At 44.2% G+C, this 22346-nt stretch overlaps 3 protein-coding genes across 7 annotated transcripts; all 3 read right to left on the minus strand.

The window, feature by feature from the left end:
- Positions 1–1365: 1365 nt before the first annotated feature.
- On the minus strand, positions 1366–7077 carry LOC142993194 (uncharacterized). Of its 5 annotated transcripts, none has more exons than XM_076143893.1 (9): positions 6970–7077; positions 6617–6651; positions 6077–6173; positions 3624–5523; positions 3368–3531; positions 3064–3284; positions 2838–2967; positions 2661–2761; positions 1366–2581 (listed from the first exon to the last, which is right to left on the minus strand). In XM_076143893.1, exons 4-9 carry the CDS (start codon positions 5503–5505, stop codon positions 2353–2355), a joined length of 2727 nt encoding a protein of 908 aa, XP_076000008.1. In that variant the 5' UTR covers positions 5506–5523; positions 6077–6173; positions 6617–6651; positions 6970–7077; the 3' UTR covers positions 1366–2352. The 5 variants fall into 5 exon arrangements, with proteins under 5 accessions (XP_076000008.1, XP_076000007.1, XP_076000006.1 ...); XM_076143892.1 differs by having other exon boundaries at positions 6617–6656; XM_076143891.1 differs by having other exon boundaries at positions 6617–6725.
- A 1709-nt stretch (positions 7078–8786) lies between these two features.
- On the minus strand, positions 8787–12425 carry lgi2a (leucine-rich repeat LGI family, member 2a). The gene is made up of 8 exons (XM_076143854.1): positions 12229–12425; positions 11932–12003; positions 11262–11333; positions 10760–10831; positions 10422–10493; positions 10112–10281; positions 9772–9936; positions 8787–9670 (listed from the first exon to the last, which is right to left on the minus strand). Exons 1-8 carry the CDS (start codon positions 12405–12407, stop codon positions 8853–8855), a joined length of 1620 nt encoding a protein of 539 aa, XP_075999969.1. The 5' UTR covers positions 12408–12425; the 3' UTR covers positions 8787–8852.
- Positions 12426–15207: 2782 nt separating this feature from the next.
- On the minus strand, positions 15208–21670 carry sepsecs (Sep (O-phosphoserine) tRNA:Sec (selenocysteine) tRNA synthase). Its single transcript, XM_076143665.1, has 12 exons — positions 21577–21670; positions 20753–20868; positions 20510–20664; positions 20307–20425; positions 19999–20157; positions 19732–19885; positions 19517–19619; positions 19169–19298; positions 18995–19086; positions 17370–17463; positions 17138–17228; positions 15208–15528 (listed from the first exon to the last, which is right to left on the minus strand). Exons 2-12 carry the CDS (start codon positions 20864–20866, stop codon positions 15297–15299), a joined length of 1443 nt encoding a protein of 480 aa, XP_075999780.1. The 5' UTR covers positions 20867–20868; positions 21577–21670; the 3' UTR covers positions 15208–15296.
- Between the last annotated feature and the right edge of the window lie 676 nt (positions 21671–22346).

The following is a 22346-nucleotide window of genomic DNA, read 5'->3' on the forward strand; positions in this document are numbered from 1 at the left end:
GTCATTCCTCTTAAACGTATGTCAAGCATTGTGCGACCATACATCGACATTTGACAGCGACCTATTTGTTGTTTTTTGTCTAACATTATTAGTACTTGGGATAACCAAATGTCTACAGCGCCATCGGCAGGCCAACTTTGAAATGCCTCTAAGTATTCTGAACATCTCAACAATTATCTGAAAAGGCTGTTATTAAAAATATATAGTATTTCAGGATTCTATTTCAAAACAATCAGATCTTTTTTATTTTTTTTATCATCTTATAGAACTCATTTTAAAACATTTTTACAACTATTAATTGTCTTCTTATCATCTCCCAGCTCATTATTAATTTGTCTATGACTGCCTTAACAAATGCAGCTTCTGATGCAGCTTTTCAACCACTGTGCCGCGGCCGTGAGAGATCGTCAGGTGTGCCGTGGAAAATTATCCTACTGCATTTAATTAGTCCAAAAAATATTTTATTTAGTTCCTGCAAATAATATGCCATGGTTGTGCGTCTGTGCCTGCAATGTAGTGACTTGGCAAAATTATTAAATCCTCTTCCATGTGTACTGACTTACCTGCCCAGTAGTTAGCAGTAGCGCAATAATAACTCCCAATTTACGACAATAGAATTAGTGATGCGGGCGAGAGGTGTCGGTGACATGACGTACAACGATGGATAAATATTTGAAAAGGAAATGTGAAGATTCCGAGCTGGGCCCTGAACAAAATTCTAACCCATATGAAGAGAGTAATATGAGTGGTGGTCAAAAGAAAGCCAAAACGGTGAGCTCAAGCAAATGCACCGACTCCGTCATGCTTGGTGTGTTGGGAAAAGCTTAAAACAGTTGTTATGAGCCCAAGCTAGCTTAAACGCCATCTCCAAACAAAACACCCACTCTCTCACTTCAAAGCAAAAACACAGACTACTTTGTTCTCCTGCGAAAAAACACGGAGGAACAGGCAACTTTTATGAGGAAAAACTCTCACAGCTAGCAACTTAGTAGCTGAACTCGTAGCCAAATCAAAAAAAGCCACACACTGGGGCCGAGACATTAATACTACCTGCCTGGAAAGCCACTGTAACTGAGTGAGTATAAATCAATTGAGAGACTATTGACTAATTGTCATTGTAAATGTGTCATTTTGTAACATTTTTGGTTGGTGGCGTGACTTAGCTTAGATTTTTTTAATGTAAAAAATGTGCCATGGCTCAAAAAAGGTTAATAAAACAGTGAATTAGATGCACGGAACAAGTGCAGGTATGCGCGGAGTTCGCGTCACGGAGAGGAGGGCTGTTGACTTGTGTCCGGGAGTTTTATTTTATTTTATGTGTACAGGAGACAATCATCGGTAACAAAGAAACACCCAGAAGCAGTCTGTGGTCCGGTTTATTTATTCAACACACAAACACAACGCAGAGATGACCAGGAGTGACGGATGTGCTGCCGGCCTGGTCAGAGATAACAGCGGGCAGGAGGACACAGCCGTTACCATGGTGCCGTGAACTTCACAGGATTGGTCTGAAGATCGACGCCAGCTCGTTTGCCGAGGAAGGCTGCTGTCACTCAACTTTCATGGTACTCAGGTTTTTTTGGGGGGGACTGTGCCGGATATCTGAGTGGACCGTTTCCCTATTGTTTTCATGGACTAAACTGAGTTATACAAAAGAGACATGGAATAGTCAAATAAGTGTGATAATGTTTTTTTATGCAGTTAATTGATTGATGGATGTAGTTATCCAACTCTGTTACCTGTGCTGTTCTTCATTCATGTTTTGATATTGTTTTTCCTGAAAATCTTTTTCTGTGTGAGCGACTGTAACAAGGCAGAGGGTAAGACATTTTCAGTTGAGAGTGATCATCACAAGTTCACAATTCATGAATGGGAAAACCTCATGACTTTATATTTAAGAAAGCGAGCCGTCCCAGTTCATGAGGATTCACAAGAAATATTAGCCAGGCAAAAAAAGCAATAACAAACCATTGGTTAAATATCAAAGGAAACTGCTACAAAAGAGCCGACGTGAAGATGTCTGGAAAACGTCTGACAAAACTACATCTGTGGCGTATGTCGCAAATTCTTTGTCCATCTTTGCATTGGCAAACTTGTGTTGTTCAATAAAATATTCTTAGAGCAGATTGTTTGCTCTTTGATAGCCCTGGGCTTGAGGCAAACATTGACAGCTGCGGACTAAATCTCTTGGATGCCCTCTAGTGTATTATGCTTCATACTACAAACTATCACCATCATAAAGCAGGAATATCTAAGGTCAGACTCTGGTCAATAAATGACATCAGTCCAGGCACAATAGTAATAATTACACACAGATTGTTCAGGTGATGTGTCTCTGACCACTTGTTCCAGTCACTGCTGAGTTACGTCGTCGGTTTGAGACTCTTGAACTGGCACGCCAAGATGCCCCTGCAGGTCTGTGGATATTGGTGTTCCAACACCAGCGGTCTCATTTTGCCTTTGAAACATTTCTTCCAGGGGGGGTTCGGAATTCCACTCTTGTTCTTTGGCAAACTTGTATACGCACCCAAAAAGACACGGGAATAATGAAATCAGATCGATGGTGGCTGCATCCTTGGCCCTGCAAAGAGAGAGATTTTATTTAGAAAATAGATGTGAACAATGTTAAGGATACTAGAGCATTTATCATTTGAGCTTACTGGTGCTCACGCAAGTTGCGTGTGAAGCGCAGTAGTCCAAAAGTGTTATCAGGGTAGGGTTTCTTTTTCTTTTCCATCTCCTTGACAATCTCTGGAGGGAACTGAAACATCAACAAAATGACAGCTCAGATGGCTTTTGAGAATACATAAAGGAAAGTGTTGATCTGTTTTACTTACATTGTGTTTCCACTGACTGTAGCATGCACCTCCATCATATTGTTCCAGTGAATGAAGAAGTTTTGGGTCTGGATTTCGACAATTCTCCACCTCGTCCCTATTGGCAAACCTTCTCATGTACTCTACTCTCCTGCGTTGTATGATTGAGCAATGCTTTCATAAATCAGAACATAGAGCATGTTACCAAATCAAGTCCCAAATCGATTCGATTCAATCAATCGCTCACCTTTCATTGATCCAGAAGAAGGGATGACTCAAGCATTCTTCCACTTTGGGTCTCTTGCTTGGTTCTTCATGGATCATCCACTCAATCAGATCCTTTGCTACCACATCGTCAACAAGGTCCAAACTGTACTTCCCATCAAAAATGTTGCCCTCACATCTAATTTCCTCTCCAAATGGATGGTGCCCATCAGTGAGGATGTAGTGAACAAGCATACCTGCCACCTTAAAATTGAGCATGACAATTTGGAAGTTATATGTTGAGAGATTTACATGAAATCATTTTGTATTGCAGGAACCAAACTGACCTGTATGTCAGCGCTCCTCTTGCATCGTATATTCGTCGCTTTTGCCAACGTCTCTTTGGCCATCCAGCATCGTGTTCCTCTACTGGTTGTGCGCAGAGTTGTTTGTCCGCGTTGTAATTGTCGACTTATACCAAAATCTGATAACCTTGCCATCCCTTGAACATCTGCAGAATAAATGGTGTGGAAACAAAATTAGATATTGATGATAAAAAAAAAGATGTAGAGCACGATTACTCATTTTGTGTCTTCCTCTTACCGATTAAAACGTTCTGTGGCTTGAGATCCCGGTGGATAATTTGAGGGTTTCGACAATGAAGCGCTTGTAAACTATCGAGAACCTGGCGCACAACTTCTGTCTTTCTTTCAGACACACTGTAGTTTGGAGATTGATGTTTGATACATTCCTCCAGGGTGTATTCGCAAAGCTGAAGAGCAAGATAACCAAAGTTCTCATCTTCTACAAAGTCGATATATCGCACGATAGATGGATGATGAAGCTTTGGTAACTGCAGGAATCCTTTCTCAGCCTTCAGCTCCCGATAGTTACATTTAGACATTCGCTTAACTGCAACTTCAGTGCCGTCATCTCTCAGCCCCAAGAAGACTTCAGTCCCGTCACTTCCCTGTGCTATACGGAACTCTGTATCTTTCACATACATGAGGCTTCCAACCCGGGTGACTTCACTTTGATCAGTGTTAACAAGCTTCTCAAATTTCTCCCTCCACCTGACACTGACTGGCAGCCATTCCTGTGACTTCCGTGGAGGGAGGTGCAAAGGCTTAACGCTAACTGAAACAGGAACCTGTGATGGGTCATACGCAGCAGCACGGACTTCATCATCGACATCACCTTGTTCCTCTGCTTTTTTCTTCTTTTTCTTCTTCTTCTTTTTCTTGGATCCAGGTATGGCTGCGGAATCTTCACACACTGAGTTTGGTCTGCAGAAATTTGCCAGTTGCCTCAGTGCTTCTTTCATCTTGTCATTCAGTTGCATGTCTGCATGTGTGATTATGTCGTCAGGCACTGAAGTGATCCCCACTGATGAGAAGATCTTTGCGGCATTTGTAACTGTGAGCAAGTTTGCAAAAATGCCATAAGACAAGGTTCTTAAGGTTGTGTGGTGTTGTTGTTGTACAAAAGGAACAGCGGCTTTGCATAATTTCTCAGTAAACTTCACATCCCAGTCATGTATGCCTTCTGCTTTCTGTGTTATCACATATAGTGATTGCAATACAATTGCCTGTATCGCTTGGTGATTTGCCTCTCTTAAGCCCAGTTGTTCCACTAGTGGGGGGATCACAGCACGTGCGAGCTCATTTGAGATGACTTGCACTGTGCAGACAACTGCTTGTAAACAAGTCCCTACATATGCAACAAACTGCTTGGAAATGGTTGGAAAGCGTTTGGCTGCACTTTCAATGTAGGTGTTCAGATTTTCTGTGTCCTTCAGCCATTTAATAGTTCCTTTGCGGTATTCCTCTTCACCTGGCCCCTGAACAGTGAAGAACATCTCAGCCATGGTACAATGGGTTTGAGGATGCTCCAGCAACATGTGGCGGGCATAAGTTTTCAAGATGTCTTTAAAAGTCAATTTCTTCTGCACAGCCATTCCCATATCTGCAAATAGTACTATTAAGGAACAACATTCATCGCCATCTGAAGCCAGCTCACGTACCATTTGCTGTATTTTTCGATTGCGGCTATCATCAACACGATTGTCTATGGAAAATGCACCAGCAGAGATGAGCTTTCTCGCGACATCACGTCTGTTATTGGTGACAGCAAACTGTAGTGGTGTTGGAAAGGTACCAGAGCCGTTTGGATCAGCTTTTGCTTCCAGTAGTTTGGTCATGACATCAAGTGGATCTCTGGAGCATGAGACAAAATGCAAAGCTGTCCAGCCTTTTGAGGAAGCTTTGTTTGGATCTGCACCCTCACTAAGCAGGAAAGCAAGAATCTCTTTGTTCTCATACACAACAGCAGCAATCAGGGGTGGTATATCACAATCAACTTCTTTGCATGGGTAAAGTTCATTCATGCCATTGTTCTTTAATAATTCCTTCAGCTTTCTCTGCTTGTTTTTCATGATACACCGTATTATGGGATGCGTTTCTCTTGACTGTCCACTATTATCCATGTCTTTGCTTCAGAGTAACTGAGGAAGGAGAGAGAAATTAAAGATGAAACACAAAATGCATGAGAACCTCTGATGTCATTTGAATTGAGTGATTGAACAGAAGAAAGGGAGAAGATGGCAGAGTGAAGTTAAGGCTCAGGATTGAGTTAGTTGGGAGGAACGGAAACGGTATGGATGAATTTTGGAATCTGTTATTTAGAAAAACAACAAAATAGCACTGCTACTTCTAACACTTGTGTCACATCTAGGTTGTATTGAATCACATGCTTTTCAATAACATTACACACATACCAGTAATCAAATAATCAAAATGGCTGAGATTGCTCAACTTAAAAGTGAAACACAAACGTTCGTTTACTGAGAGCGACATGGCCAGCAGTCTAGTCTCCATGCAGCATCTCTCACTCGTCAACAACCGTCGTGATGATCGTTAAGTCTGGTTTAAACTCTAGTCTTCCATAAGCCAAGACAGACGGACAGACGGAGAGACACTTAAATACGGAAATGCAGGCATATTATCACGAACTTCCGCACCTCTTTCTCTCGGCGTAAATGAGAAAAATGTACTCACCAGTGCTTCGGTGCTGTTCTGGTGTTTGCTGTTTTTGTTGCTGCTGTTGATAAACATCCAGATATAGCGAAAACCCGATGTGAACACTTGCAGTAAACTGCGGGGCACGACAGAGAGAAGAGTAAGACAAAACTACAGGGGGGAAATTCAAAATAAAGTTCTCGTCTTTGCTAAAGATTCTTAATAGCCAGTGTAATAACTACTTTGTATCCATCTTGTTTCCCATTTCTGCACCGGTATTGTGGTCTCTACAGCGTTGGCACTCTTCGAAATGTGGAAAACTTTATTGCTGAACAATATGCGACAAACGTGCAAAGTACAATAAGGTTATGCAAGTGGCGCGGTCTCCTCTGTGCCGTCTGTGAGCCACTGAGCTTCTTTCCCTCCCTCGGGACACCGCCCTCCTAACTGGGACTGAGCTGAGGTACAGGACTGTCCAATGTTAGTAGAAGCATCAGAGTGCAATAAATAATGGTGTCAAAGGAAAAGCAGGACATGTTTGTGGGATGAGATACGGACCCGCTTGCCTTAGAAATTTACCTTAGCCTTTGAAGTCACAGTGTGGATGCGGCCTGCTGAGCTGGCAGAGTAGAGTGTAACGTTCAACTCTTACAGCATGAGCGTTTATAGAACAAGGAAGTTGTCCTAACTGTAACACAGAACACAGTCCCAGACCTTGCGGTTTAAGATATATGGTACAGTGGTCTTATTTACATCAAAGAAGAAGAAACGGGTGGATGATAATGAGTTGGACAGGCACATGTTTGAGTTGGAACAGACGCCATTGTCTATGAAATAATCACCACAAGCTTCTTTGAGAGTTAAGTCAGTGTGACAAAACTGACAAACCAAATCATTTTTTTTAATCAATCCACATGGTTGTTTTCACCTACCGTTGGCTCTTTTCCTCCCATAAATTTCCTGAGAATCCCACTAGAATCCAACTACTTTCCTTATAGAGAGTAGTCATGTATCCACTTTGCATCGCCTTGGCTTAACTACTGGCTCCTACGTCACTTCAGCCAAATGCCTTCACACACACACACACACACACAAACACACATCACAGCTGCTCCTATCGCCAATTTGGAAAATTCTGAATTGCATAAGAAATAAAATACGCAACATTCTGCGATAAACAAATTCAGGAAAAACACATCAAATTATGATGTTTTTATACATTTATTTTCATATTCAACAAATTAAGCTTGCAGTATATTTTAGAGTAACATTCAATATGCTTGAAACAAAGCCTTAAAAAAACGAATCTGCAGGTTGGAAAGCTTGCATATTCCATTTCTTTTTATTAATCATTCCTTTAACGACCAGAAGCACTTTAGACTTGTGGTTAAGTTGAAACTAAAAAGGAGTTGGTGACAAGTTCCATGTGTGGATGTCATGCTCTCGTAAGCTGCAGTAATATTTGATGAAGTGCATTTTATGATCTGTTCCAAATTTTTCTCTGATGTGACAAACAGGTAGTAGCATTGCAATCCTGGTTTTATGTACATTTTGTAGCTTGTATGCCAACATTCAGTATTTTCAAAGAACAGAATGACTGAGAAAAACATCTCAACAGAAGTGATAAGTGGTTATATGTACATGTTTCTGTTTCCTCTTCTTCTGCACAGGTGACGTCTCACCAGCTTTGATTTGAGGCCTTTGGCTTCAATGTTTCGGATTTTACAAAAAACCCACCAGACGCGGTTTCTTTATACATATGGAATTATTTAAGTAGAAGCTTGAATAGAGATAAATTATTTTTTAAATCCACAAACTGTTGTTATATGTTTCTTTCCCGACACATGAGTCGGTTTCCCTGACCTCACCTATACACACGTCCTATTCATGAAACAGAGGAAGAGTTTCTTTCTCATTCTGCCGCTGTCACCTCTTGACTAAGACGGTATCTAAAGAGGGGGCGGGGGGGGGGAGGGGGGGGTTCCATTCATATGCATGTTTGTCTAAGGAGGCTTCAGCCATAGCCAGTCCTGAATATTTAACTTCCTATTTCAACAAACCACTACTTTACTGTATGCAGTATAATCCATAGCACCTACAGTAACAATTCGGACTAAACATCTACACACACACACACACACAGGCCTGGGGGTTCAGCTAGTGTCATTTAAAGGTTTGTGCTTTCAAGACATTCCCTGCATGGAAAAAGCAAACGGGTGTGATACTTGATCACGGCCAGAAGGAGGCACTGTGGACCCACCAGAGCACAGCATGCCGCTGCTGCTAAGGCAACATAATGTACATCACCACGGGATTCAAGGACATGAGGTAAATGGTACATAGATGAGTAACCACAATCGTTACTACATCAGTACTCTCATGTCCTGGTGTTGACTTTTTTTTCTTGTATAAAAGCAGACAGGGAACAATATATTTACTTCAAAAGGTAGATACTCAAGAAGAAGAAAAATTAGATTTCAAATATTTTCACACGCTGGAATGTGAGCTGGATCTTTAGGACAGGTTACCTTGTCGAGTTTTCCACCCCCTTAACTCCCCCGACGTTTCTACCTCTGAAAGTCTGAGCGAACACGAGAATTGATAAAAGGACAAAGCCAGTGAGATAAGCCAAGTTCAAGAAACTGAAAGGACACATTTACTTCGCCCAGATCTTCTTCTTTTTTTTTGATAGACTATCGAGGAATTGATACTTAAACAGTTCTTGATATCCATTCCATTCCTTTATTCTCCCTTGAAAATGTATGTTTTTAGTGGAAGACGTTTGATAACAGAAGGGCCAATAAGGCACAGCCGCTCACAAGCTCAAGTCAATGATGATGTGCTCAAAGATCTGTGTGTTCCCCTTGAAGCTGGAGGAGAAGATGAAGTCCCTGCGGTCAGTGGAGACCACGGTGAAGGAACGTGGCGCCTGAATGTACACCTCCTTGAAGCGGTCAAAGAGTTTCTTCTCATTATCCCACAGGTAGATCTGCGAGAAGGTGTAATCGCTTCCCAAGGCCAGATAGTAGCGCTCTTTGAAAGTGAATGGCTGAAGAATCATGGACCCTCGTGAGGGCAAAGCCTGGATCTCTGCAAACTGTTTGGCCCCCCAGCGCAGGACTTTGGAGTCCCCTATGTAGCGTGTCATCGCCAGGTAGAGTTCCTCCTTGATCCGGAAGTGTTTTACAGCTACCACGTCCTCCATGTTGGGGATCTCGCCCTGCAGGGCAAATTTCTGATTGTTCCGACTCCACTGGTAGATAACCGGTACCTGTGAGCGACTTGCCAGGATTAGGTGGGCCTTTCCATCCAGGTCTAAGAACTCAGCATCTGTGTCGCGGTACCACTCGTGCAGTGACTGGTAGGAATAAAAACCCTTGTCGTTCCACTTGTAGAGAGTGGACAGGCCGGCTTTAGAGCTGTCAGCAATCACAAAGAAGCAATCGTTGCCAATCTGGAAAGCCTCAATGTCATTGGGCTTGGAGATCTTAGACACCTCGATGTCCTGGAACTTGCTAAACCTGCTTTGGTCTTCATCAAACTTGTAGATGTGGGAACCGCCAAAGAGCTGAGCCACAATGACAAATATCTGATCCTGGATAACTACCGACTTGCACCCCACAATGGACTGACCTAAAGGGGAAATGAAATAAATGAGACAATAACGTGAGCATGACAATCAACAAGACATTTGAAGACGTGTCAGTGCTGCAGCGATGCCCCACAGTGCCTACCTGTGATGTTATCGTACGTCCTGAAGTTCATTTCTATGTGGTCCCATTGGAGAACCATACAGCTCTCTGAACTGGGAGCAGCAATTGCCACATAGACATCATCTTTATAGGCGAACGTGTCAACAGACAGCGACTCGGACGCCACAGACTGGTGGAGGACGAAATCTGTGGATAGCACATTTATGAAATTTTGTTGAATTGAGAAAACCGAGAAGCAGAGAGAAGTGAAAACACTGCACTACAGCCTTTTAGCAATGCCTATGAAGGTCACTGTTGTGCGGAGTGCTCTCTGATGCCAGTTAGACTAAAGACAAGGCCAGCTGGCTCAGGTGTTTCTCACCCGTTGAGACGCATTCATTGTGCAGGCTGGTCATATCATTGAGACGCTTGTCCTTCATGTCCTCGGGTCCGGCACACACGACATCCGACACTGTGGCGTTGGTGTTTTTCAGCCACATCATCAGCCACTTTGCACGGCAGTCACACTCAAAGGCATTGCCTCGCAGGTCCCTGCAGAAAAGAGTCGTTCCATATCATTGCATAGAAACAAAGAGGGCGTTCAATGAATGCGGTTGATGTTGGTCAATTGGCAAAGTAGAACGTCAGAATAATTCGATAAATGTTAAAGTGAATCATAAAATGACACTTACAGCTCTATCAGTGAGTCCAAGTCTATGAAAATATCCCTGGGCAAAGCTTTAATGTTGTTATTGGCCAAGGACCTGTAGAAACAGAACCATTAAGTTCAAACAATGAATTACAATCAGGAATACAGATCGGAAAATGTTGGGCAGAACGGAGATTTGTGTCAAAGTGTTGTATAAATGTCTTATATAATAGCTCTGAGTGGGTTACTGAGTAGGCGGTTAGTCATAATGGATCAGTATGCTTACAGATGCTCTATATGAAGACTTTTGGCATATACAGTAAGACAGTGTGCTGCTTTAAGAGCCTTTGTTTGTGAAGGAAAACACAGGTTGGAACGTACAAGTGAGTCAAATCCCTGAGTCCTCTGAAGGCAAATTTGGAGGCGGTCTCAATCTTATTGCTCTCAATGAACCTGTGGAACAAAAGAACACAACACAATGAAGGTTAATGTTATGATCACGTTATAATTCCTGTCTATCAAGTCCAATCTAGACAAAAAACGGCACTTGAGTCAGAATAATGCATTTTCCCCTAATATTAGAGTAATATCCCTTATATTAGTGTGCCTGGTCACTTATTTGACTTGGTATATGGGGTGAGAAAGTTCAAGTGAAGGTCCAAAGTGAGGTACTTGGTTTGGTTAAGGGTTTCAAACACAGGAAATTTGCCTGAAATCGTGTTCCTGAGAATATTCCAACATTTTGTCATAATTGCTGAAACACTGGTCATTGGTGCCAAGTGACAGTTTGACGACTTCCCTGTACATTCACTGTCTGAAAGAACATTCAAATGGACACCAACAACATTAGGGTTGAACTCTTTTGTGTATAGATTTCACTTACAGGTACTCGAGGTGTGGGAGTCCTGAGAACGCATCGTCTCTTATAGTTGTGAGAGAATTTGAATTCAATAACCTGTAATGAGGAATGAAAAGGAGGGCCGTCAACTTCAAACTAACAGCAATTCTTACCAAATTCTTCATGAAACTATAAGACTAGAAGGATCAATCAATATTTTTTCCTCTAGGGCCTCAAAAACAGCAGGACATGTCAATCATCAGGTACGTGCACGACATAACTCTGGTTAAGTACCTTACATCTGCCACGCCTTTATTTATGCTGACGTCACAGCAATCAGAGTGGAGTTATAACTAAGTAGATCGATGTTTGGATACTAACTATATACTGTTTTCATGCGGGCATCACACTTAAGATGATTCATCCTGTGCATCAAACCTGGAGGCTAGACTTCATGCGGTTGTATCGCCAACGCAGTAATTGTCTGTTGTGCATATTGCGGCTGCAGCAGATGTGTGAGAATGGAGCTTATACTGTCTTAGATCCAACACATTTAGACTTTAGGGTCAATATATCAGTATGTACATCAAGATGCATTCAAGTTCCGCATAGGTTTGTCTCCTGAAAGTTGGGATTTGAGTGACAAAATGTAAAAATCTGGCATCTGCAAGTTTTTCCCCCAACTACAAGCCGTGAAAAGCGCGCACACACTCACAGCAGCTGGAGAGACGACATGTGGGCAAACATCGCCTCTTTGACCTCGTAGAAAGTCCCGTTCACGATGCTCCTGGAGGACAAGCACAGCCGGTGAACAAAAAAGCAACCAAAGCTCTACTGAAATCATGGAAACTAATCGATCAAATCGGAGAGATTAATCAGAGCTGCGATGCCTTCACACCGCAGCTCAGTGTGTGATTACACCATGAAATTGCCTAAAGCCCATAGCTGTTCATGATAGATCTATAGCGATCTATGAATATATATATATGTATGGTATGTAAGGGTAACTCACAAAGAATTGATGTCGTTGGGGGAAATCCGCGGGATATAAGAGGACCCGACGCAGATGATGGACTCCTTGGAGCAGCTGCATGCTGAAGGACATCGGTAGACCTTCTTCAAATGAGCCGGAGGAGACAAACAGCAGAGGGAAACGCAAACCAACGTCCAGATCTGAAGAGTTGGCGGCATCGTTCTTGTCGGGCTCGCATGTGTGGGGTTTGCGCCGAGGCAGATGGTACCGCGTTTACACCCTGCACCATGAAATGCTGCACTGGCTCCCTGACATCAGCGAATCAGCTGCAGCTCCCTCTCGGCCCGTTTAATTATTTATTACGGCAGCGCGCTTTTCGGCGCCGGAGACGCGCTGGTTAAACGTCCTCCGCGCAGCACGCATCGGAGAGAGAGAGAGAGAGAGGAAGAGGAAGAGGAGAGGAAGGCTGCTGTTTGTTGACAACCCCCCACGCCATTCACGCTGGAAGAATACGCTGTTAGTGCGCACAGAGCTGAGGAATGTTCACTGTGACTCGGCCTGGTGCACAGAAATCATCTTTAAGTGAAAGGAATGGCTTCATCCACATACAGGCTGTGTGGCGGCGCCCATTGGTGTTGTTTGCTCTGCTGAAAGACACAAAGGGGCGAGTTATTGTCACTGTAAGAGTCTCGGGCTGATTTAAGAGTTCACGTATGAAGTCTAATCCCTGAAGTTCAAGCAGGTTGTAGATCCAGGCTCTCTGCGTGACTGCAGCACCACGGACAGCGCCTCTGGATGACTTCATGCAAGTGCGTGAAGCGTCAGGATGAGACGTGTAAGAAGTGGTACTTGCTTTAACACAAGGCCAGGGCTATAATTCAGATCTTGACACTTTGATGTCTCTGCTCCTTCACGTCTCCAGTCCAATGTCATTACCTTCTACCTGGCTGCAGTTGAGCTGGAGGTAAAGAGTCGTTTGTCCCGCAGCGACATCCCAAAGGCACCTGAGTCTTCTGAATGACTGTGGAGCGTAGATTTACCTGGGCTATTTTCAGTGGTGGTCTATTTAGGTGAGGATTGGATGAGGGTAAACAATCCTCAGGGTTTCAGGAGAGAGTGAGAGAGAGAGAGAGAGAGGTATATGCTTGACCTTTCCCCAGTGTGTGTCCAAGTTCAGCTTGGGACAGAAGCAAAAGAGAAGCGAGGCCTTTTTTTTTTAAATTACACACTGCAGCAACTTGATCAATGGGGAGGCAAAAAGAAACTGACTGAAGAAGAAGAAGTGGGTCTAATTTTCTCACAGACACACACACCCACACAGCATCTCTGCACCATCAGCAAAAGTCTGGGAAATACACTGAAACTGGCAATAAGGGATAAAGAGAGAGAGAGAGAGAGAGAGAGAGAGAGAGAGAGAGAGAGAGAGGGGGATTTCTGGCCACTCGCTCACTCAGCAGAGCAGCGTTTTTAATAAGTAATGCCTGTGCGTGTAAAGGCAGGCTCACACACATCTGCACGTCCTCCTGCATCTACGCCGACACTGATAAGCTCTCTACAGCTGACCTAAAGCCCAGAAGAGAGGAGACATAATCAGAATAGATGCAGCAAAGGGTTAATGTGACATTATGTTGCAGCAGCCCGATCCATTAGCACTCAAAACGGGAGATCTGCTGCTGACATGTATTCTCTACTGAAATATTAAACTGGAACATTTAAGTATTCAATCAATGTACCGTAACAAAGAACAGCAGGGGGGAGCGAAGTCAAGTTCGGTTGCACAAACACATGACTTTTGGAGTTCCGTACGCCTTGCTAATCTGCAGCAGATGAATGGGAGAGCAGAGGAAAAAGGGGGTTGGACAGTGCGGTATCGAAATATAGATTAGTCATCAGTCAGAGAGGCTTTAGTAAGGAGTCTATTTTGTTGCCTGGATCCAAATACCTGCTCTGCCTCTTAATGACTTTACACTGAAGAGCAGAGGGAATGTGACAGAAGGAGGAGGCGGCTGCGTCCATTACAAATCAATTTCCCTGGTTCCGTTTCTCCTGTGAGAACTTGAGGGATCCAAATGTTTCCTTCACTGCAGCATTTCTTTCCCGTTACATAAAAGCTCTCAGTGAGACGGCACACACACACACACACTTTACCCGCCGACCCACGACGAAGCGATATCCGTGTTTGCCGTGGAGTTCATTGATTACGTGTTAGTTGCTATCGGTTACACAGTCCGAACAGAAATCCAATTTACATAGCTTGAACAGGGGGCGGGGGGTTAATGCTCCAAAGTCGTTTGTATCGCATTACAACATACTGGAGAAAACACAGCAAAACATTTGATAATCTAGAAGAGATAAGATTTCATGCATCAATTTAGACAAAAAGGCAATGTGTCCTAATACACACACACACAGAGAGAGAGAGAGAGAGAGAGAGAGAGAGAGAGAGAGAGAGAGAGAGAGAGAGAGAGAGAGAGAGAGAGAGAGAGAGAGAGAGAGAGAGAGAGAGAGAGAGAGAGAGAGAGAGAGAGAGAGAGAGAGAGAGAGAGAGAGAGAGAGAGCCATGTGCAAGGATTAATTACATGCTGAAATACCAGACTGCAGCTGCTGGGGCTTTACACGGCTTTAATAAAAAGAAATGCTTAAATCATGGCTCCATTCTCTATTTTCATTCTCAGAAAGCCTAACAGTGGCGCATGATGGCAGCCGTCTGTATGCAGGCTTTCTGTCCTGATGATCTCCTGATTAACTGATTAACTGATTAACTCTCAACGTTCAGGGAGGAATTAATCAGTGACATCAGCTTGTGTCAGTTGTTCTGCACGCAGTTTCATCACCAGCTGCTGATGATGATGCTGCTGCTGGCTGAGCTCAGTCTCACCGACACCTCACCTTTGACCTCATCAAAGTGTCGGGAATGAAATATGCATCAGCAGGTGGTGTTCGCCGCAACGCTACCAAAGAGGCGAGCGAGGGGGCGGCTGAGCAGTGGTCAGACGGGGACAAACAGAGCCCAATTCACTTTCTATAGCCGCCTAATCTCAAATTTAAAGTACATTTGCAGTGCGGCCAGTGGGATCAGTGCCTGTTTGGATTCTGTGATTCAGATCTCATTCTGCAGTGGACTCGTCCTGGCAAGAAGCGCCTTTCCCTCCGCTTCCCTCTTTCTTCAAGCTCTTCAGACACTTGTCCAGCCTTTTGATGCACAGCGCCACGTCTTCCCGCGTGATGCCCACGGCGGAGGCGGCGTTGAGGTACGGGCAGGGGTACGCCTCCGAGTGGGACATGAAGCCGCGGAACGTGTGTCCGCTTATGGTCTGCTCTCTGCCCAGCGGTATCACCCTGGCAACAAAGAGCACAAAGCAAAGGATGAGTCAGAGCTGCGAGCACGATTACATTATAACAGCAGACATCTAGAATTATGTTTGCGGGCAATGAGTCGGCTAAAACCTGGGTACATTTATTCACAAATTACAAAGAATGAGACTTTTAGAGAGAGTAACAGTAACGCTTTATAATATTCATGTTGAAGGCAGCAGACTACAACTAATGATTCATGAGGGGAGCCACATATCCATCGATCTGGAATTGTTATCACTGTCTACTCTGTTTAGATTCACTTTGATGTGCAAGGAGTTGATTTGTTATGTTGAAGAGAGAGAGAACACGAGAGTGGAAACACACATTAAAGCTTTGAGTTAACCTGCAGTCGTCTGTTTATCTGTGTATCTGTGCGAGAGGCGAGCTCGTCATTGATCTGAAATGTGGTTTGGAAGCCGCCGGCGTCGTGGCTCTGCTAGGAGAAGCGTGTCGCCGTGGCAATGACCCGACCGTTACTCCGCCGCTCAGGATTTCAATAAACCGCTACTTAATACTAAACGTCATAAAAATGATTAGGAAGGAGGGATTCTTTAAGAGCTTGTTTATCTGACATTGAGGCGTAGCTGAATATCTCCTGCTGCAATCGAGTAAGAAGATTAAGGCTGCGTGTTTGACTTTGAAGCGTAGCTGCTAGAGGTCGGTGCTTCTTGATGATGTATGCGACTCACAACACAAGCATTCTTGGGTAATTAATGCGAAGGAAGCAAGGAAAGTTTGAGGAAAATCGTACATTTTCTTCCTTCCTTACAACGCAACTGGGCCATTAGTGCACAAAGCATTATGATCAGGATGTGTAGGCCTAAAACCCAGATGAATCATTCATACGGATATGTAAATTATTGAAACGTCGCCCGTGCTTAGTCAACAACAAATGCCGGAAAGGAAAACATGACGCAAAGCAGCACCGCCCGCCCCCCAACCTTTAACCACTGAAGATGAACGGACTAATGCTTAGGTGCGATGATAAGTTGTGATAAGGCTGAGCTGAAGACTCCAGCTCAAAAATGGACTGGTGGGAGGAGGCTAAATCCAGACTATTCACCCTGAGGTAGATGTGAAATGTGTGAGATGTTTGAACCCCGCATTCTTCTTCTTCTTCTGCCCCAAGGTTACACAATTACTGCTTTGCTTCATGTCTCTTATCCCACTTTTCTACATTTCTGCCTTAATCACACTTAAGTCATATGCACTTAACGTACAGAGTGTGTGTGTGTGTGTGTATGCTGTTCCAGTGGACAAACCATATACCAAGTACTCAGTGTACTTGGCATGGTCTGGTGGATGGTAATGGATGGGCCCTGTTAAATGAGGAGTGTCCTGGTAGAACAGCCAGTGTAATCATCTAAAGTAGCTTCCGCTCCACCTTATTCAGCAGATCCATCTGCCCGATTGCCGGCTGCCCTCTAGCATCTACTTGTGTGTTTGTTCCCCTTTCTGCCTCACACTCTCAGCTCCCTCTCGTCCCCCCGTGACTCATCCCTGTCCCGTCGTTGTCCTTCCTCCTCCTCTACACAAACACACACAGAGGGGCCCTTTTTTCTGTGACTGTGTGGCCACGCCCTTTTCGTACCTGGCTCCTGACACTTGGCGGGTGAACAGCATGGAGCCCAGCTGAGTCACGGCCTTGTCACAGTCAGCCTGGAGGCCGTCCAGAGACATGGCTGGAGGAGAGAGGTGATACACAGGTGAACGGGCTGGAACATGATCACACAGCGGTAAGGTTGTGTTTTTACCACTCAACAAAACACGGATCCTTGTGTGAGGGAACACGCATGTAGAGCGTTCAGGCCCAGTGAGCTCACCCAGTGAAATGGGGTTATGTGGGGTGTGAAGCAGCCGCTCTCCATGTGCCGAGGCAAGACTCTCCAGCTCCTGGGCCAGGTGCGAATAAATCTCCTTCAGAGCGTGCAGACACAGAGAAGAGGCATTGGTTAGAAACAAAAAGAGGGGGGAGAGGAAGGGGGGGGGGGAGCTGTACAACGGAACTATAAATAGACGCCGCACACTTCCTTTTACACGCCGTCACAGACGTCTTGTTTTAGCAGCCGCAGCTTGGCTTTTTATTGCTAATAAAGCAGATCTTTGCACAAGGCGTCACTTTCCCCTCCGAGCGCCCCGGCACAGCAGATCTCCTGAATAAGCTAGAATTTCATGCAGTGTGTGTGTTTCCTCTCTGCACTCTGCACAAGGCTCTGAGCGAAACAACACAAATCCACCCCCTGGGATCAATTAAGCGTTTCAAGAGGGGAAGAGGAACAAAAACACTTTGAGCCTGAGATTCTTCTTTTTGTTTTATTAAAAGCCAAAACTTTAAAGCGGAGCTGACAATGTGAGCAAGGGTGTGTGTGTGTGTGTGTGTGTGTGTGTGTGTGTGTGTGTGTGTGTGTGTGTGTGTATATATTCAGTATATTCTGCTGACTCACGGTCTCCAAGCATTAAGAAGCAAAATATTTTCTCCGTTTTGAGTCAAACACAAAACGCCTTTTGGTGTCCAGCGGCCCTGAACGTCTCAGAGGACGACTAGATCATCCATGAAGTACATAAGGGGGTGGGCGGTGCTGGTGGTGGCCAGAGTGCAGCGTGTGTGTAAAATGACTCACGCTTATACCCGGAATCAGGTTATTTTCAGGATCCAGACATCATCTAATATGCTCGCATGTATATGAATCTTATCAGATAAAATGACGACAGCTACCGTATCTGCCGTCTGAATTATTCAAAGCTCTTGACTCTGGGGGGTAGGGTTTTTTTTTTGGGGGGGGGGGGGGAATGCAGGGAAATCACTCCGTTCTGCAGACGCTACGGAATACTGGTCCGGTGCATTAAATATGCATCATGTGGACCGTGACAAATCAATACACCCAGATGCCTGCAGGTCAGGCAGGAGGCCAGGGGAGTTTCCTCCATACGTCTCCCTGGGATGGTTTGGGTTCTACTCTCATAGATTTGGAGTATTGTCTGCCATCCTATAATAAGAGTTACTTTACATACCGTGTCATTAGTACACTGTAACAGCATTAAGAAATGAGAGCACAGAAGGAAACGGCATCCAGAGATTCTCATAAGTTAAGCCACATTTATAGAGCCGCACTTCAGAGGTGTGATAATGCTGCAGTGCTCAGACTGTCTGAGGAGGAGGCTGCTGCTGCTGCATTGTTAGCAAATCTGCTTTAAAGCAGAGAGCAGAGAGCAGAGAGCTCCTCCTCCTACACAGCACACACACTGACAAAATTCAAGTTTCCTTCCTCTCTTAGAATGCAGCTTACAGCAAAGAGAAACAGGCATTTAGAACCTGTGATACACACACACACACACACTTTCCAAATGGATATTTTCAAGCACCCTCCTCTGCATAGAACATGTATGTGTGTGTGTGTGTGTGTGTGTGTGTGTGTGTGTGTGTGTGTGTGTGTGTGTGTGTTCGCACCTTTCTTTCTGACAGGAGTTTCTTGTAGCCGTTGGCTCCCAGGGTCAGGAGGGTGATGAGGACATCGAGGGAAGGTGAAGCAGAGGCACGACCTAAACGCAGCAGGTCAGTGAGTGTCTTTATGAAACTCAGAACCGGGCTTGTTGTGACAAACGCAGTACTGTTGACACTCACCTGGGTACATTTTGCTTATTTCTTCTATGAAGGATTCATCAAACCCAGCGATTATGGCGCCACCTACTGGAACCATGAAGTTCTTGTCAAGGCTCTGTACAAAGGCGTCGATTCTTCCAACACGAGCTCCCTGATGAAGACAGGAAACAGATTCTGAACCAAGTGCCACAGTGGAGATGTTAAAGATGCTTACAGTCAGGAGGAGTCACAAGGTGAGCCACCTCACTCTAACAACAGCTCTACTGTAAACCTGTGCTAAGTGCAGATGTGGTGAGAATGTGTTTATAGGCAAGTTGGACGAAAAGCATCAATATTCAAGTATTCCGATGCAGTATTAGTGGCACCAACCTGCTGTATCAGGTGCATACACTTGGATGACTGCACCCCATAGGCGTTGTTGACTATGTGGGGGATGCTGTATTTGGTACACATAGAAGCCAACTCCTCCAGCCTGCAAACCAAGACAGGATAACAGGCGTTCATTCAGACAGGTTATTAACAACTCTGATCACTTTTAGTCATTATAAACTATGTAAACAAGATGTTTGAATAGAGCCTGATACCTGTCGGGGACCCGCGGGGCAAAGCATGACGTAGTGGAATGAACACACAGGATGTTTTCTGCTCCGAGCTCCTCGATCTTGCGCTCCACCGCCTCCACGTCGGTTCGCAGCTCGTCGCCCTCCAAAACGTTCTCCACCACGACGGGTTCAAAGCCTGGGCGACACGGGTCACACGTGAGCGAGGGCCGATACAGCCATCAGGTGTGACAGTGCTTAAAAGAAATGAGCTACATGTCACTATCACACGCAATAAAGATCATCAATCACCTGCTGTGATCATGGCTTTGAAGCAGGACTTCTGGTCGATGCGTGGCCAGATAATGAAGCGAGCTTTGGGCCGCCGATGACGAAGGGTCAGGAAACACAGCGATAAACTCATCCCTGTTGCCATGGGAAGCACAAAGCAACTCGCCGCACTCCGCACACCTGTTAACCAGAGGAAAAACACAACATACATTCATTTGAACTGAGTTACATTCCCTTCCACCCTTCTTCAGCTTCTATTGTTTTCACATTCAGTGGGTAAAAGATTGTCTTCCTTCAGCTGGCACCACTTATTACACACATGTACACACCTGAGAGTTTTAAAATGTCCAACACAATTGAGTTGGTCAGCTTATTAAGCAGGCTGGATCCTGCAGCTTTGGGCTGAATAGCAGCGATGTCACCTGACCGACCTATTCCATGGATCAACCTACATAAAATAACCCAACGTCACAGCAGAACCACCGGAATCAACTTCCCATAGTGTGAGGAGGACACCAAACGAAGAATTTACCTGTAATGCCTTCGGGCCACAATGCTGGACGCCACGCGGCCTTCCCGTTCTCCCACGCCACAGTTGCCGAGGAAGTTGTTGCTGTCCATCACTGCCAGCTCGTTGAGGAAAAGCTCAACAGTGCTCTCGCTCCATCCCTCCTCTGGGCATTTACCCTGTATTTAGCACCACACAGGGTCAGAGGTCAATGTGTTTTATGCGATGAGGTAACTGAGTTGATAAGAATGCAGCTATTAGGGTTACCTGTTCCAGCAGGCGTCTGATGAGCTGCTCGTGGCTGCGGCGTGCCTGGCAACCCTGACGAATGTATGAGGGTGAAACGAATTTCTCGCTCAGGGTGAAATTGTCACCGTTCATCTCTGCCAAACACACAGCACAGTTCACATCAGACGTAGAAATGACTTTGTATTAGCTGTAGTAGTAACCGGGTGTAGCCATTGGTCAGAAACAATTTGTCAATTAATTTGTGAGACGAATTTTGCGGTATGAAAACTCAAAAAATATCATCTGATGCATTCATGTGATGTTAGAAATAACCAATACGGTAGCCAAATGTCTCATAACTGCATGCTCATTGTCATGTCATACGCCTTCTCCAATAAATTCATTCATTTCCAAACAGGACAACTACGCATTAATTATCTTCAACGATAAAAACATTGACGCGTTATATTTCTATTGGTTTAAAAAGACAAAAAAAGGCATTCGCGGGGACAACTAACTATCATCGCGTTCAGGCTTCAATCACCAGTTAGCACGGTCACCACTTACTACACAGCACAGTCCACTAGCATAGAAACAGGAATATGTCACATTTTCATTTTTCAAGATAAGTTTCTGTCTGCTGCTTATTATACAGAAAGAAGAGCGCCAAACATTAACACATACGTGATTCAAATGTTGACTTTATCCGCGAATCAGACCGTGCACACCAAATAAGCTAACCAGTCATTAACGTGACCGGACGCTGGTTAAAGTGTAACGTGAAGCTTGTTTGGTAAATTGCTCGCAGGTGTGCTAAACTAAGCTAAGCTAAATTTAACCGCGTCAATGTTTCTTCTTCTTACCGAATGTTTGTGTCGCAAACTCCCGGCGCCCTGTCAACACTCCGGTATCAACATGCACGAGCTAAGCAGCGAAGAAGACTATCCGTGCAGATCACGTGACCAACACTGTCAAACAGAAGGCTTTTTTTTTAAATCACAAACTTTGTTGACTAATTCCAATACTGCACTCCCATGGATAAGAGACGACTTACTCTTTATCTTCATAATTCATTTTGATTAAATAGAAACAAAAGAGACACCAACGGGATTCATTCGTTTATTTGAAAGATTTCACAACATTGAACAAAAAAAGTAATTAAACATTTATTTGCAAATAAATTGAAGAATTTAGCGAGCATAAATAATTTAAAACATGTTTTGACAGATTTAGACTTATTTCCTGGCTTACAGTGTGAATTATTTCTCAACTTTTGTTAGATTTTATTAATGAAATATTGAGCAGCTATTAAGGAAATACAAACTTTGACGTCCACGTTTTCTTTACAAATACATCTATACAGAGCTATTGCTATATATTCAACCATAAATCAATTCAATCGCTTCGCAATAGACATGTACCGTTTGGCTGGTGATGAAGCTATTTCTTATTTTCAACTTTTCATTTCTACATAACATCAACACGAGAACAAGACAACTGAATTACCACGTGGATTTTCACCATAAACGTGAAACATATAGATGTTATACACCTTCACAATCCTGTCAGCTCTTCTGCTTTTGCGGCCAAGGGAGGGAGAAAGATGGCAACTTGATGGCATAGCAGGATTTTC

Source organism: Genypterus blacodes, unplaced genomic scaffold (genome assembly GCF_046128005.1).
Source record: "Genypterus blacodes isolate CSIRO-AG114 ecotype Tasmania unplaced genomic scaffold, CSIRO-AGI_Gbla_v1 ptg000027l_1, whole genome shotgun sequence".
In the NCBI taxonomy this organism is placed as follows: Eukaryota; Metazoa; Chordata; class Actinopteri; order Ophidiiformes; family Ophidiidae; genus Genypterus; species Genypterus blacodes.